Here is a 16,742-nt window from a genome sequence, read left to right as displayed (position 1 = left end):
GTTCTCTGATCCCACCCTGCTCCTGGTGGAATGAGATCACTGCTGGCTTAGGGGGGTTTGGTCCATGATGATGTGGCCTGGGCCCTGGAGGGAGCCAGCCAGGCAGGCAGGCAAGGATCCTGGCTAGGGTGATTAGGATCCTGGATAATTACAGAGAAAAGCCAGGAGGCTAGAGGCCCACTGAAGGTTAGCCGTCTGAATCACAAAGGACAGACTGACGGACACGGGGGTCTTGACTGTGGTACGGACTGGGGCGCTCTTCCAACTTCCACTGTCCGCTCCTTTACCCAGCAGCGCCTCAGAAACACGTCCTGGTGTCCTCCCCTGCTGTCGCTGAGCATCCCTTGTTCGCTCTCTTCCCAAGAGCTCTGTATTAAGGACTGTTACATCATCTCTCCTATACACATCCACATACACATACTGTATAATCATCTTATCCGACATACATTTATGCCTGACACTTGTATGGTACATTAGCGCTATATTTCTTGTCAACCATAACGCATACATAATCATAACCCTATAGTCGTTCTTAATGAGTAAGCTTTTACCAGTACTCTGTTTATATTTTCCCTAATATACGCAAAGATGTGCTGATGTCATGGACTATAATGCAGTCTGCACTGATGGATGGTAGCTTTTTGTGAGAATGAAGCAAGGTTCTTTGTCGCCACGAACTCAAAGCGTCAAATCCCCACAGACGTGTGTGTGTGTTCATTTCCATACGTATGTCTCTCAGCCACTCAGAGTGGCTGGAGCCAATCTCCAGCAATAACACTTTTACTGCACTGCACATTTCACGCTTCATTTGGCTCTGCTGGGCCGTTTGAAGGACTTTATGGCCATTGGACATTAGAGAGAACGAAACATCAAAACATGGAAACCTCAATGCCACATCTGAATGCTTGCAATAGCAGTCACTCTCCTTAAATTGGCCCAAGGAATCAGTTGTGTGTGTATATCTACGAGAAGGACTTATTTTAAGTGGTCTCAAGCTCCGTTTTAAGATTGAGATGGAATAGAAACTAAGAATGGAAACCAAGATGCACAATAAAGCCAATATGAGTAATTGCACATTTACCAGATGGATAAGAACATTAGACTAGAGAGACATGTCCCCCCTCTCAATGTACACAAGTCGTAAAGGAGGCCGGCTATGAACAGTTTGTGCCCAGGCTGACCAGTAGATAGATATGGTTTGAGTGGGGGCTGTGAGGACTCACAGGTGGCCAACAATGTGCCACCCTGCTGCCCCACTGGTGGCCAAGCATAGCAATCGCTCTCCCCTTAGGGCACCAACGCTTTCTGCTGTGTGTGTGTGTGTGTGTGTTAAACATGTGTGACATGTTTGTGTGAGTGACTGTGTGTGTGTGTGTGTGTGTGTGTGTGACGAGCGTCTGCCACCAGATTGATGTGAGTGGCTGTGAGACCTTGCTCTTTTCAGACGTGCTCTGCGGTGGCAGCTGGAGTGTGGCATTGGCGGGGCCCCACGCTGACTGGGCGCTTCCAGCCTCCTAGCACCAAGCGTGAGACTGACGGCCCCTGACACCTGCCATTTGGACCCTTTTCTGGGTGAAAAATGTCATCATTTTCCGACAGGACCAGGGCCGGTATCTGATCATCAATCCTCCGGCCAAGTCCCCTGGGTCAGGCTTTGCAGCTGACTGAACAATGGGGCAAAGCTGTTTGAGGTGTGTGTGTGTGTGTGTGTGTGTGTGTGTGTGTGTGTGTGTGTGTGTGTGTGTGTGTGTGTGTGTGTGTGTGTGAAGAGAGGCAGAATACATCCATTCACACAGATGCATCACTCTCACTGAAAACCCTAAAATACACTCTAAGGAGAGCAATCAATTTCCCTTTTTTTAATCACTCCTCAACCTCATCAGTTCAATGAAGTTGAGTTTAATTATAATCAGTCTATTCAACCCAGGATAGGAGGCTGTATGGCCTTTCTGTTCCTGGATCAGCTGATTGGAACCATGTGGCAGGGCAGTCAAATAATTGGATGTAGAGGTTGGACAAAGCCTTGAGATTATCATTATTTGAGGGATTGCACTGATGATATTGTTGAAGATGTTGACATCATGGTATTTTGAATTTAGTGATCGCTGATTGGTGATGTCACAGAGGATTGTTCCAATAATATCAGAGAGAGAAAAAATTGTTCTGCATATAAGGTCCTAAAGTGGGACAATAGACCCAGTTGGTATTAGATAGAACGTCGCAACCCTGCCCACCTGTGGGGAAAACAACCTGTGGTTACCTAGGTTACCCCGTTTTGCTCAAAGCAAAAACGGAACCTTTTTCAAATGCAATTTTCTTGTCGTCTGCTTGTTTTAGTCAATTCTAAAACTACATTTAAGAAAAGTACAACCTGTCTAAAGATTATTGTTCCAAATTGCCTGCATTATCACAACTTAGAAAAAGATAATATTGTAGGGCAGCGTTTCCCAAACTCAGTCCTGGGGTTGATTATTTGAATCAGCTGTGTAGGGCTAGGGCAAAAACCAAAATGTGCACGCACCCCTTGGGGTCCCTAGGACCGATGGGAAACACTGTTGGAGGGCTCATTCCTTTTTTCATGACTATGCTAGCAGCCACTTGAGTGAGAGTGCTAGCTAGCTACCGATCAGAACATTTTTAAGCTAGCCAAGACCAACAACACCATTAAACGGACTATACAGCTGCAAGTAGTGAGTGGAGTTACAAACAGACTATACTAAACAAGTTGAATGTCTTACCTGTGATTTAGATGTTTTCCACACACATAGCTACGTGTAGCCTACTTGGACACCGCGTCCTCACATTTCCCACTCACACACACCGAATAGCAGGCTCTATTTCCCTACGTGGGAGCATTGTGAACTGTAGGTCAGGATGTTTGACCTGGCTACATGTACATTGTATAACAAAATAGCTTTTCGACATGTTTTGTTATTTCTGTATAACAAAAAAAGCAGATGTACAGTTGTGGGGTTTAATGGAGAGACACATTCAGTTCAATGAGTTGTGGGGTTTAATGGAGAGACACATTCAGTTCAATGAGTTGTGGGGTTTAATGGAGAGACACATTCAGTTCAATGAGTTGTGGGGTTTAATGGAGAGACACATTCAGTTCAATGAGTTGTGGGGTTTAATGGAGAGACACATTCAGTTCAATGAGTTGTGGGGTTTAATGGAGAGACACATTCAGTTCAATGAGTTGTGGGGTTTAATGGAGAGACACATTCAGTTCAATGAGTTGTGGGGTTTAATGGAGAGACACATTCAGTTCAATGAGTTGTGGGGTTTAATGGAGAGACACGTTTTGTTCAATGAGTTGTGGGGTTTTAATTGGAGAAAGATTAGTCATTTTTATCTTGTTCATGACGCACTCTTTTCTAAGTGCAACCCCATCTTAAACTTTGTGGTGCCTACTAGAATCAACGGCCAAAAGCAGACTGAGTCTAATTTTGTTTGGGGATTTGCTGCTTCCTGTCTCTGTTTCACAGTGTTCTGTATCATGTCACCAAGGGGATGATATTGTCCTCGCTCCTCGCTAACAGACCTGATGATCTGATGCTGAATTTTAATTAGGGAGTGGTTTGAGCGAGGGGTCCAGGGGGGGGTGAGGTATCAAAGCTTGTATCCGTCTCCCCCAATGTCTGTCATGACTGGCCGTCAGGGGCAGTGGCATGGAGGGGGTGTGAGAAAGGGAGAGGGCTACAGTAAGACTGGGGTTCGGAGGGAGCTTGGCTGTGACTTTGCCCCAGGACAGGAACCAGGGACAATGGTCTGAGTAAGTGAGTGACAACCCTGAAGGGCCACCAAGTCATCCTTTTCACTTAGAGGCATCCGTTGACTTTGTGCTTGTGTGTGTGTTAGTGTCCACTTAGGCCAGAGCGCAGGGCACAGACAACCTTCTGCTGGCTGCCACGGCGATACCCTCGCCATGACGATGGTCTGGGTACCGTGGAGACAAGGGGTCTAGGCTGTATCTATGACAGGGCTGCTACCAGCTGCCCCAGCAGCACTGCTAATTAATTCAGACATGATAGGGGCTAGCCTCTCTCCCTGTCTCTCTCTTCCTCCCCTTTCCTCTGTCTATCCCTTTCTTATATGACTGTAGAGGTTTTTTGGGGGGCACTTTCCCCTGGGACAGACACTAGCTGTACAGACTCTCTTTCAACTGACCCAGAGCATTCTACTGTGTCACATATCACTTAATGAGGAAGAGAGTGTGTGTGTTTGTGTGTTTATTTTATCTGTGGTTGCTGCCTTACTGACGTACAGGGAGACCCATGGCCTTGTCAGTGGATGATGTCCTTCCTCAGCTCAGTGCTGCCTGTATTTGTCAGATATCATTAGGCCGTGTTCTAAGAGACTAGTGCTGGCCTGCTATCAAACTATCAGCACTGAAAGACTACTCTTCCCCATCACTGGTCACCAGCCTTCTCTCTGGAACCTGCTCTAGTGTGTCTGTGTCTGTGCGAGAGAGTACACGAACTTGTGTGTGTGTTGGTCAGAGGTGTCGGACCAGATGGGCCTGTTTCTGAGGAGTTGCCTCCAGGCTCTGGACTGGCGAGAGAGAGACTCAAATCAAGCTTTATTTCTACGGTACATTTCAGACATGGAATGCAACGCAATGTGCTTTACAGGAAAAAATGAATACAACAATAAAAGCTGAAATATTCACTAAACAACAAACCATAAGATAAAAACAAAAGAATGACACATACTGAACAGCTAAAAAGCACCCAAAGGAAAAGCAAAGCTAAAAATATGTTTTAAGATCTCTTAAATATGTCCACAGTTTTGCCCTCCCTCAGGTTCTCTGGCAGGCTATTCCAGAAGCTGGGGTCATAGTAACTAAAGGCTGTCTCTCCATGCCTCTTGGTCCTAGACTTTGGGATATTTAAAAGACCAGTGACCTGAGAGACCTATTGGGTACATAACTGAAAACCAAGAGAGAGAGAGCCAGACGGGAGAACAGAACAACCATCTTGTTGCTTCACTCTCATCAGCATGTGCGTTTGTCTTGTTGCCAAGCTCATCCTATATCCATTGGCCTTCCATTGGTCCCTGCTTCATGCAAACTCTTTATAATATATGGTCCTCTGCCTGTCTATCTCAATCACAGTGTTTATTGTATCTGTTTTTTTTGTCTCTTGTCTGTCCTTGTCACTATGACTGTTTGTCTCTGCTTCTCTGTGTGAGAGTGGTGTGTGTTTGGGTGTGTGCCCTGTGCGGTGACCTCCTAATCCGTCTGACTGTCTTATTAATGACCAGCTTGCCGACTCCATCTTCTCTGACCCTGCTGAAGGTCATGTGCCAGCGCTCGTTAGCGCTGTCACTACGAAGACATGTCAGCTGTCAGCAGAAGCGGGAGTGGGGGGTTCTAATGCAGAGACGGCTAGAGTAGTCAAATGGGGGAGGGAGAAAGATGGGAAGAGAGAGGGGACAAGTTCATTTAACATGTAATTCTTGTCAGACTTCTGTCGGCTGTTGCTAAACAGGATGGTACTAATTGGCAAGGTTGTCGTGGCAGAGGCCCCCATTCTAGGGTCTTTTGATGTGGCTGTAGTGAGAAGGGGATCTTAAAAGAGGTTTGGTTGTACCAACAGTGAGTGTGAGAGGGGCAGGCGCTGACCTCTCATCACAAAGGTCAGCTAGATATGAACACTGAGGAGAGATACTCCCCATCTGATCTGTCTATCCAAGAGGAAAGAGAGAAGGGTATACCCTGAAGATGGAGGATGGATCAGTGGCATGACTTTATGATAACACCTCTAACCGGACATGCAGGATAATATGGCAATTGTGAGATGATACAAAATGCACCATACGGGATGATTTCTGTATTTTGAAAGTTACATATCTTGAAAACTTGATTGCTGACAAGCAAAACATTTTGGGACTTTGTCAACAACTGACTAATGAAACAAATACCCATAGATCGTTTTTGGGTGGAGTTTTCCTTTAATGTCTTCAATTCCCCCACCATTTCTCAGTCATTATCCTACAATAGATGTGTAGCAGCAGCAGCAAAAAAAAGAAACGTCCCCTTTTCAGCTCCCTGTCTTTCAAAGATAATTCTTAAAAATCCAAATAACTTCACAGATCTTCATTGTAAAGGGTTTAAACACTGCTTGTTCAATGAACCATAAACAATGAATGAACATGCTCCTGTGGAACGGTCGTTAAGACACTAACATCTTACAGACGGTAGGCAATTAAGGTCACAGTTATGAAAATTTAGGACACTGAAGAGGCCTTTCTACTGACTCTGAAAAACACAAAAAGAAAGATGCCCAGGGTCCCTTCTCATCTGTGTGAATGTGCCTTAGGCATGCTGCAAGGAGGCATGAGGACGCTTAAGACAGCGCTACAGGGAGACAGGACAGACAGCTGATCATCCTCGCAGTGGCAGACCATGTGTAACAACACCTGCAAAGGATTGGTACATCCGAACCACACCTGCGGGACAGGTCAGAATGGCAACAACAAATGCCTCAGTTACACCAGGAATGCACAATCCCTCAATCAGTGCTCAGGCTGTCCACAATAGGCTGAGAGAGGCTGGACTGAAGGCTTGTAGGCCTGTTATAAGGCAGGTCCTCACCAGACATCACCGGCAACAATGTCACCTATGGGCACAAACCCACCGTCGCTGGACCAGACAGAACTGGCAAAAAGTGCTCTTCACTGACTAGTCGCGGTTTTGTCTCACCAGGGGTGATGGTCGGATTTGCGTTTATCGCCGAAGGAATGAGCGTTATACCGAGGCCTGTACTCTGGAGCGGGATCGATTTGGAGGTGGAGGGTCCATCATGGTCTGGGGCGGTGTGTCACAGCATCATCGGACTGAGCTTGTTGTAATTGCATGCAGTCTCAATGCTGTGTGTTACAGGGAAGACATCCTCCTCCCTCATGTGGTTCCCTTCCTGCAGGCTCGTCCTGACATGACCCTCCAGCATGACAATGCCACCACGCACAGAATGAGCAGTATGGCCAGTTTTCTGCAAGACAGGAATGCCAGTGTTCTGCCATGGTTAGCGAAGACCCCGGATCTCAATTCCATTGAGCACGTCTGGGACCTGTTGGACCGGAGGGTGAGGGCTAGGGCCATTCCCCCCAGAAATATCCAGGAACTTGCAGGTGCCTTGGTGGAAGAGTGGGGTAACATCTCACAGCAAGAACTGGCAAATCTGGTGCAGTCCATAAGGGTGAGATGCACTGCAGTACTTAATGCAGCTGGTGGCCACACCAGATACTGACAGTTACTTTTGATTTTGACCCCCCCTTTGTTCAGGGACACATTATTCCATTTCTGTTAGTCACATGTCTGTGGAACTTGTTCAGTTTATGTCTCAGTTGTTGAGTCTTGTAATGTTCATACAAATATTTACACATGTTCTGTTTGCTAACAATCAACGCAGATGACAGTGAGAGGACGTTTCTTTTTTTGCTGAGTGTAGTAGTAGCAATATAGTCGTCCTCATTTAACGTGTTGTTCTATCGTCCTCATTTAACATGTTGAAAATAATGAACATTGAAATGTTACTGTGGCTACAGTAGGTTTGACTCTGAGTTAGAGGCCTTCAAACATGAACCAGGGGCTTTCCCCATCCGGACCCGATATGCATAAATAAAAAATGTCAATATAGAGACCCGTTCCGAACGGACCAGAAGACAATTAGACCCGTTCCTGGTCAGACCCGGTCCAATCCGAGTGAGGGTAGCAGCAGAGAAGTAAATGTTTAAGCGACCTTATTAACCGGAGCTGATAAAGAGCGAGGGAGAGGTGGTCGAGAGAGTTGACGGTCTAGCAGGGGCCGTGCAGTGTGTGTAGGCTACTGTGAGTGTGAGTGAGTGACACGGGAACAGGGAGGAGGGAAGGAGAGACGGCAACAGACCAAGCCAACTCACGCTATAGCAGACTAATACACTATATATACAAAAGTATGTGGACACCCCTTTAAATTAGTGGATTTGGCTGTTTCAGCCACACCTGTTGCTGACAGGTGTATAAAATCGAGCACACATCCATGCAATCTCCATAGACAAACATTGACAGTAGAATGGCCTTTCTGAAGAGCTCAGTGACTTTCAAAGTGGCACCGTCATAGGATGCCACCTTTCCAACAAGTTTGTTTGTCAAATTGTGGTCCTACTAGTGCTGTTATTGTGAAGTGGAAATGTCTTGGCGCAACAACGGCTCAGCTGCGAAGTGGTAATCCACACAAACTCGCAGAACTGGAGTGCTGCAGCGTGTAGCACGTCAAAATCGTCGGTCCTCGGTTGCAACACTCACTACCGAGTTCCAAACTGCCCCTGAAAGCAATGTCGGCACAATAACTGTTTAAGCCTAAGATCACCATGCGCAATGCCAAGCGTCAGCTCGAGTGGTGTAAAGCTCTCTACCATTGTACTCTGTGGAGTAGTGGAAACGCTCTCTCTGGAGTGATGAATCACGCTTCACCATCTGGCAGTCCGACGGACAAATCTGGGTTCTGCGGATGCCAGGAGAACTCTACCTGCTCCAATGCATAGTGCCAACTGTAAAGTTTGGTGGATGAGGAATAATGATCTGGGGCTGTTTTTTCATGGTTCGGGCTAAGCCCCTTATTTCTAGTGAAGGGAAATCTTAACTCTACAGCATACAAAAACATTCTCATTTATTCCAACTTTGTGGTAACAGTTTGGGGAAGGCCCTTTCCTGTTTCTGCATGACAATGCCCCCGTGCACAAAGCGAGGTCCATACAGAAATGGTTTGTCGAGATCTGTGTGGAAGAACTTCACTGGCATGCACAGAACCCTGACCTCAACCCCATCAAACACCTTTGGGATGAATTGGAACTTTGACTGCGGGCCAGGACTAATCGCCCAACATCAGTGCCTGACCTCACTAATGCTCTTGTGGCTGAATGGAAGCCAGTCGCAGCAATGTTCCAACATCTAGTGGAAAGCCTTCCCAAAAGAGTAGATGCTGTTATAGCAGCAAAGGGGGGGACCAACTCCACATCAATGCCCATGATTTTGGAATGAGATGTTCGACGAGCAGATGTCCACATACTTTTGGTCATAAAGTGTAGTTGCCATAGCTAGGTTATTTATCATCCAATACGATTACGTGGTACCTGTCTTGGCTGCATCGAACCAGGAGAAGCTAGTTAAACTAGCTAGGCTAATTGAGGCTACATGCGCTTTCTCGTCCTACACAGTTACAAGCAACAATTCCATCCAGAATATAAAGTAGCATCCTACCTGTTGGTTTTTGGGCTTTGTAGCCTATCATTCTCCTTTTTAACTTTTAATTCCACCTTCCATTGTTTCTCCTAACTTTTGTCCCACACGAAGGCTCTATGCCTGCATCCTTTTGCCACTTTGATGACAAACGATTGGCCAACAACAAGCTACACGCGCCACTTTCGTGAAAAGCAAAGAGCAGCAACATGAAATATACAATTTCTCTCTCTCTCTCTCTCTCTCCATCTACTGCAGGAGTCGTGTTCGGATCTGTATGGGTCCTTCCGGACAAGTCAGTTAAAGTTACACATACCCAAGACCCGTGACAATCATATCAGATCTGACCCAGACCTGTGACATTATATAGAATTCTGGATCCGGAACCTCTCCGATCAGGTCTCGGGTTTTCGGGTACGGGTGATGATGTTAATATTATTGCTCGATATTTTCACATTTTATTAATTTTTATTATGACTGGTGTTTATGGGCCAAACATTTCTGAAGTGCTAAGCCTATTCTGTCCCAAGTTCCCAATAAGGATTTAATTCTGTATTTTATTATTTATCAGTTGTCACCTTCTGCTGTTGAAGCAAACGGTAGCAGTACACATACAAGTCCTCTAGATGGCAGTAGTGTCACACTACAACTGGATTCTCTGTACACACACACACACACACACACACACAAACTAAGCTTGGAGGTTGAGTCCATTAGTTAAGGATTCATTCTGTCCTTTAGCTCTGCATCACCCTACATTGTCTTATGTCTGCTGGGGCTCCACCTTTTGGCTTTTACCCTCACATCAGGTATATTTCTGGAACTAATGGCCATATTTTAAAAGTAACAAGCAACACAATGGTAAAACTGTTAAGGTATTTGGATGTGCTTGAGTGCTTTACGACCAATTAGTCATAGAATTGAAAATAATAGATAATTCCGTTTTGAATATATGTATGCATGTAGACTTCTATAGTTGAGAACATGTCCTAGGCATATTCATGTAGAGAAACGAGCAGAAGCATTCGCCCTGGCCTCTAACCTTATTTGCTTGATGAAAAGGTCTGTGATCACCGGAGTTGGAAGAGAACGTTAGAGATAATTACCATGGTGAAAGGTTAGATTTATTGAGTCGGTGTCTACGACAGAGGGTCTCGAACAGAGAAAGGAGAGCTTGTTACTGAATGAATGAATTGATTTGTAGGTAATGGTGCATTTGACACTAGCCATCTAAGTGGTGCTGAGAATGAGAATACATCAGTGGAAGGAGGGGCTCTGTGAGTGATGTGAGTGATGGTTATGACAGTACATCTTTATTAGGGCTATTTGTTTTTCCTCCACTATTCTTTTCCCTCCATCTTCCCCATTCGCGTACCTTTTTTCATTCTTTTTTCACCTAAAAGCTTCCCTAAAAGCTATGTGGATCAGTCTCACAAACCTGAGCTTATGACGTCCTTGATCTTCAAAGAAAAAGGAGTGTTTGCATGAAAGGCAGGAAGGAACAGCAGGGCCTTATGGACTTAAGAATCACGTATTGATGCTTTGTGAGAAGATTATATTTTAGTAGAAAGAAGAGGCTGGAGGAAAAGGTGCCTTGGTGGAAGAGGGGGGGGGGGGGGGGGGGGGGGATATAAAAATATATACTGAACCTTTTGAGAAGAGAGTAACAATACGAGTGGGCTTTGGTATGAGTGTGAGTAGTTCTGCCACTGGTTGACTGCTACTGTGTGATCCTGGCTGCTCCTGTAGACTTTGTCATTGTGCTAACGCTAGTTAGCATTGGGTCCAGTAAATACCTCCAACTTCCTTCAAACTGCACGCAGAGACATACAAATAGTATCCATGACTTCATCCGACTGGGTAAGTAGAACAAAGAACTTAATTGACAAATTGTTGAACTATCCCTTTAACCATGTGTTCTCTCTGTCTCAGCATCACCAGCGAGGCAGGGGCATCCATCTACAGTGTGAGCCCAGCGGCAGTGAAGGAAATGCCAGATCTGGACCCGAACCTGAGGAGTGCAGGTGAGATACACCTCAGTCAATGGGCATGTCATGCCAAATAGTGTCCACTTGCCAAAATATGTCCTCCCCTCTTGCATCACAATGGGATTTGAGAAATAGACAATAAATGTTTTATGGTTACATACACCAGATGCAGTGTGTTGTTTTACAGGGTCAGCCATAGTAGTACAGCACCCCTGGATCAAAGTAGGGTTCAGTGCCTTGCTCAAGGGCAGAAGGACAGATTTTTTCACCTTGTCGGCTCGGTTATTCAAACCAGCAACCTTTCGGCTACTGGCCCAACGCTCTAACTGCTAGGCTATATGCTGCCCTAATTAGGAGTTAGCCTCCGTTGCCAGGGCCGTTGCTAGAAGTTGCGAAATTCTGAGCCTCTGTTGTTATGTTGGTGGCTTAGCTCTTTGCTGGATTCTAGTCTGCTCTTCTGAGTCCTGCTCTGCTGTCTGGTCTGGCCATGCAGCTCTCATCTCTGCTGTCTGGTCTGGCCAGGCAGCTCTCATCTCTGCTGTCTGGTCTAGCCTGGCAGCTCTCATCTCTGCTGTCTGGTCTAGCCTGGCAGCTCTCATCTCTGCTGTCTGGTCTAGCCTGGCAGCTCTCATCTCTGCTTTCTGGTCTGGCCTGGCAGCTCTCATCTCTGCTTTCTGGTCTGGCCTGGCAGCTCTCATCTCTGCTTTCTGGTCTGGCCTGGCAGCTCTCATCTCTGCTTTCTGGTCTTGCCTGGCAGCTCTCATCTCTGCTGTCTGGTCTGGCCAGGCAGCTCTCATCTCTGCTGTCTGGTCTAGCCTGGCAGCTCTCATCTCTGCTGTCTGGTCTAGCCTGGCAGCTCTCATCTCTGCTGTCTGGTCTAGCCTGGCAGCTCTCATCTCTGCTGTCTGGTCTAGCCTGGCAGCTCTCATCTCTGCTGTCTGCTCTGGCCTGGCAGCTCTCGTCTCTGCTGTCTGCTCTGGCCTGGCAGCTCTCCGTCTCTGCTGTCTGCTCTGGCCTGGCAGCTCTCCGTCTCTGCTGTCTGCTCTGGCCTGGCAGCTCTCCGTCTCTGCTGTCTGCTCTGGCCTGGCAGCTCTCCGTCTCTGCTGTCTGCTCTGGCCTGGCAGCTCTCCGTCTCTGCTGTCTGCGCTGGCCTGGCAGCTCTCCGTCTCTGCTGTCTGCTCTGGCCTGGCAGCTCTCCGTCTCTGCTGTCTGCTCTGGCCTGGCAGCTCTCCGTCTCTGCTGTCTGCTCTGGCCTGGCAGCTCTCCGTCTCTGCTGTCTGCTCTGGCCTGGCAGCTCTCCGTCTCTGCTGTCTGCTCTGGCCTGGCAGCTCTCCGTCTCTGCTGTCTGCTCTGGCCTGGCAGCTCTCGTCTCTGCTGTCTGCTCTGGCCTGGCAGCTCTCATCGCCTCTGCTGTCTGCTCTGGCCTGGCAGCTCTCATCGCCTCTGCTGTCTGCTCTGGCCTGGCAGCTCTCATCGCCTCTGCTGTCTGCTCTGGCCTGGCAGCTCTCATCGCCTCTGCTGTCTGCTCTGGCCTGGCAGCTCTCATCGCCTCTGCTGTCTGCTCTGGCCTGGCAGCTCTCATCGCCCCCGCTGTCTGTGTGCCTGTAAGGGTGAGAGAGCGGAAGTGCACTGCAGAACACAACTGACAGCACTGTAGGCTTGCCTGCCTGCCTGTCTACCCACTAAACTAATCAATCATGAAGGGGTCAACCTTGACACAAAACATCCTGGTTAAACATTCTGGTTATGTTGCCCAGGACTTTCTCACACCACTGCATTTGTTTTAAGGTCAATAACTTCAGTTGTTGGTAGCTCTCAAGCACTGACATTAACCTGAACTATCCCACATCAGTCAACACTGACATGGTGCCATGTTATTGACAAACTCTTCTGGTCCCTTATCCTAGCAGTCTGGTCATCTCTGTAGAACTCATCATGTTGCTGTGAAATCGGACTTCCCTCAGGGTCCAGGCTGTGTGACGGACCACACAAACTCTCTCCACTCTGCACAATGCGCCATCTCAAACACAGAAACACATTTAAGAAGCTCTGGAAAAGAATCAAATGCTCTCCAAAACAGGATTTGAGAATTATTCCAGACTTCCTCTATAAAAACAGTAAATCAAGCTGTGGATTTATTCATACATTGTCCTCTGGTCAAGAGCGCTAGCAAGCCCAGGGAGACATATTTATCCCCTTAATGAAAGGCGTAAGTAATGTTGTGTTTTATTTTGGATGTGTGTAATAATGTGCGGGCATTTATCTTGGATGCAATAGAGTAGAATCTTGAGAAGGACATTGTAGAAAGATTGTTCTGTGGGGATGTGTGTGTGTGTGGGGGGTGGGGGGGTGCTTTCAGTATGTGGATGTGCTTGTCAGAGGAGAGTGTGTTTTTTGAACAAAGAGGGCCTTAAGGGCTTGTTGTTTTACACCTTACTTCCAAATTCTCGAACTCTTCCCCCTGCCCTGGTCGGTCTGACCTCCTGAGAGGGAGTACTGATGCCCCCTAGTGTGGAAAGGTAATGACAACACCCTTAGATTATCCACTGCCCCTCTGTCGGGACCCTGAACTCAGATGCGACGGTAGTGGCTAGATTATGAGCATTTTGTTGAGTGTCTGAGTGGATAGTTCTGTGGTTCACTATCAGGCTAGTGGATGCATTGAGGGTGTGTGTATTTAAATCAGTGATGACAAAGTGTTTTGTTAGGGATTCAATATGTAATTATGTGTGAATATGTAAGTAGACAGCTTGATTGTAGCCTATGTTACATCATACAACACTATATTTGAAATGACAGTGATGCGGGTGTTTGTTTGAGTAAAGTGGCTGGTGATGAATGTTGGACTGGTGGATGATATGGTGAAGTGCATTATGGTGGAGGACTGTCTAGATGTGCGAGGCTGAGTCGGTGTGAAAGAGGAGGAGGATGTGGTGGTGTGTTTTGCTAGATGACTCGCTGGATGTACGTAGTTGAGGTGGGACTGGGACGGAGGAGCATGTGGAATCAATGCCTCACTCTCTGCATCTCTCCTTGGAAGCCTGTGGGAAACTGCAGCCTGCAACAATATTTAGACAGGGATGGCGTTTCAGCCCAGGCCTTGTACAGCACACACAAAAGCACTTCTCTCCTCCGAGTCCTCTCGCCGTAATAGGGGGGTCATTTGTAAGCAGAGACTAGCAGTGCTCTCTCCAGCACTTATTGAAAAGTTTACTAGCCAAGCTAAAGATTCACCAAGGAGAGGAATCTGGCATGGACTAGATGTTTGGTAGCTCTCCAGTGGGTTAGCGCTGATAAGCTCTCTCTCATAGACGACTCCACTACTTGTGTAAAATCCTTGTGGTTTTTGAATGATATGTCCCTAGCATGCTCTATTAATCACGTTGTCCATCTCTTCCACTGTTTTAAGTCCGTGTTTAACCAAACACACTCAACTGGTCCCATTCACCAAACTCAGTTATGTTGTCGTTGGCATATAAACAGATGACGTTCGCAAGCTCTCGCTGGGGTTTATTTCTCTTTTAATTAGAGTTTTATTGGCTTTAAATTGAGTTTGGTATTAGGTCTATTTGCATCTATTTTGAGATTCTACTGCTGAGAAGTCCGTTAATGTGATCTCTACGAGGAATAAGAGCGTTGTGTGTGTGTGTGTGTGTGTGTGTGTGTGTGTGTGTGTGTGTGTGTGTGTGTGTGTGTGTGTGTGTGTGTGTGTGTGTGTGTGTGTGTGTGTGTGTGTGTGTGTGTGTGTGTGTGTGTGTGTGTGTGTGTGTGTGTGAGAGCTATTTTATGTATTTGGATTGGATATGGTTTCTGTCCTCATGTTGTAGTGGCTGTGAAATGATGTCATGTGTTTAGTAATGTTTATCATTTTTCTTCTTGTCAGCCACCCTGGAGAAGGGATTTAGCTACATTTAACTCGACTTCAAGTATTACAAACATCATCGTTAAACTTGTGTGTGTGTTTGCACGTGTTTGTGTGTGCGTGTTTGTGCGGAGGCGTGTTGCATCTCTTTTCTCCTGAAGTGTACACTTGTTCACTACTTCCAACAAATCTAAAAACCTTGTATTGCTGGAGGAATGGGCTGCAGGGAGGTTCCAACATATTTCTTGTACGTGTACCAGTCATTTCCTTCCACATGAACAAGTGCATACTTTGGGAGGAAGATGGGATAATAGCCAGGGGAGAATCTCAATTGCATCTCCTTGATTCCTTGCATCCTCTCACCTCGCCGCCTCCTCAAAACCCATTTAATGAGATCCAATGGGTTTTGAGAAGGATGCGAGGAATCAAGGAAATGCAATTGAGATTCTCCCAGTGTGTTTATGTGAGAAAGCAGGGCTGTGTCCTGGAGACAGGTGGGTGTAGTTCAGTGACAGGTGCAGGCACTCTAATTGGCTTGTAGCCGTGGAGTTCATTAAGATGATCCCCCACCCCACCAATCATGAGTGAATGGCCTGCCCTCAGGACAGCCCTTAACATGCATATTTAATAAGTGTAACCAAGTCTGTTACTATATGAAATATGTAATTTATTGTTTTACTTTTCATCATCCCTCCTGGTATTTTAAAAGACAATTTCTCTGTTTGCGTGTATTGGTTAGGCCTAATAGTATTTCAATAGTTTGTGTGTTGGGCTCTACTTTTCCCAGTGTCCATAGGGAGACGAGTTCAGGACCCGCTGGCTGAGCTGGTGAAGATTGACCCGAAACACATCGGCATTGGAACCTACCAGGTCAGTGATTCCCTTTACACTCAGTCCTCACACTGTCTTCTACCTCTCATCTCTCCCTCCCTTTACACTCAGTCCTCACACTGTCTTCTACCTCTCATCTCTCCCTCCCTTTACACTCAGTCCTCACACTGTCTTCTACCTCTCATCTCTCCCTCCCTTTACACTCAGTCCTCACACTGTCTTCTACCTCTCATCTCTCCCTCCCTTTACACTCAGTCCTCACACTGTCTTCAATCTCTCATCTCCTGTTCCCTGTACACTCAGTACAGTACAGATCCATACCTCCTCTTTGACCCCAGTCTTTTCCGTTGCCTGCCCAGAGCAGAGCAGAGTGTTGGTATTGAAATGAGATTATTGGCTAGTCCAAACAGAAGTCAGCAGGAGCAGTGAGCTAATCCTATTCCGGCCGGTTTGCTCTCGCTGCCTCGTGTCATGACTAATCCATTTTTCTCCTCAAATTAATTAAATTAGGCCCTCCTGGTAGCATCATATATTGACACAGAGCTGGGACAAATTAGTATTTTCTCTAGCTATTGCTCACTCTTGTCTCTCCTTTGTGCTCTCTCTTTTATCTCTCTCGCTATCCCTTTCCCCCTCTCTCTGCTAAAAAACATCAGCTTCAACTCTGGAGGACCTTAAGTGAAAATAAATGCAGATGACTTTACTGAAGAAACAGTTTGTTGTTTCTTGGGAGGCTGGTGAAGGAGAGAAAACGACGCAGTGTTTTCCCCGCTGTAGAGCTGTGTTGTTATTAGGAGTTCCTAGGCAATGGAAAACAAACAGAGAATCTGTCTGCACC

General features: G+C 46.6%; 1 protein-coding gene across 5 annotated transcripts in view; it reads left to right on the top strand.

Moving 5' to 3' along the window:
- The window catches only part of srbd1 (S1 RNA binding domain 1), a 97,494-nt gene that overhangs the window by 35,543 nt on the left and 45,209 nt on the right, over nucleotides 1-16,742 (top strand). For all 5 annotated transcript variants that reach the window (XM_036956125.1, XM_036956129.1, XM_036956128.1 and 2 more), the window contains exons 15-16: nucleotides 11,156-11,247; nucleotides 15,861-15,943. In XM_036956125.1, coding sequence (XP_036812020.1) covers nucleotides 11,156-11,247; nucleotides 15,861-15,943 — 175 coding nt within the window. The remainder of the gene's footprint in view (nucleotides 1-11,155; nucleotides 11,248-15,860; nucleotides 15,944-16,742) is intronic.

Source organism: Oncorhynchus mykiss, chromosome 20, assembly GCF_013265735.2.
Source record: "Oncorhynchus mykiss isolate Arlee chromosome 20, USDA_OmykA_1.1, whole genome shotgun sequence".
Lineage (NCBI taxonomy): Eukaryota > Metazoa > Chordata > Actinopteri > Salmoniformes > Salmonidae > Oncorhynchus > Oncorhynchus mykiss.
The sequence above is the reverse complement of the archived record's forward strand: the minus strand, read 5'-3'. Positions and strand labels throughout refer to the sequence as shown.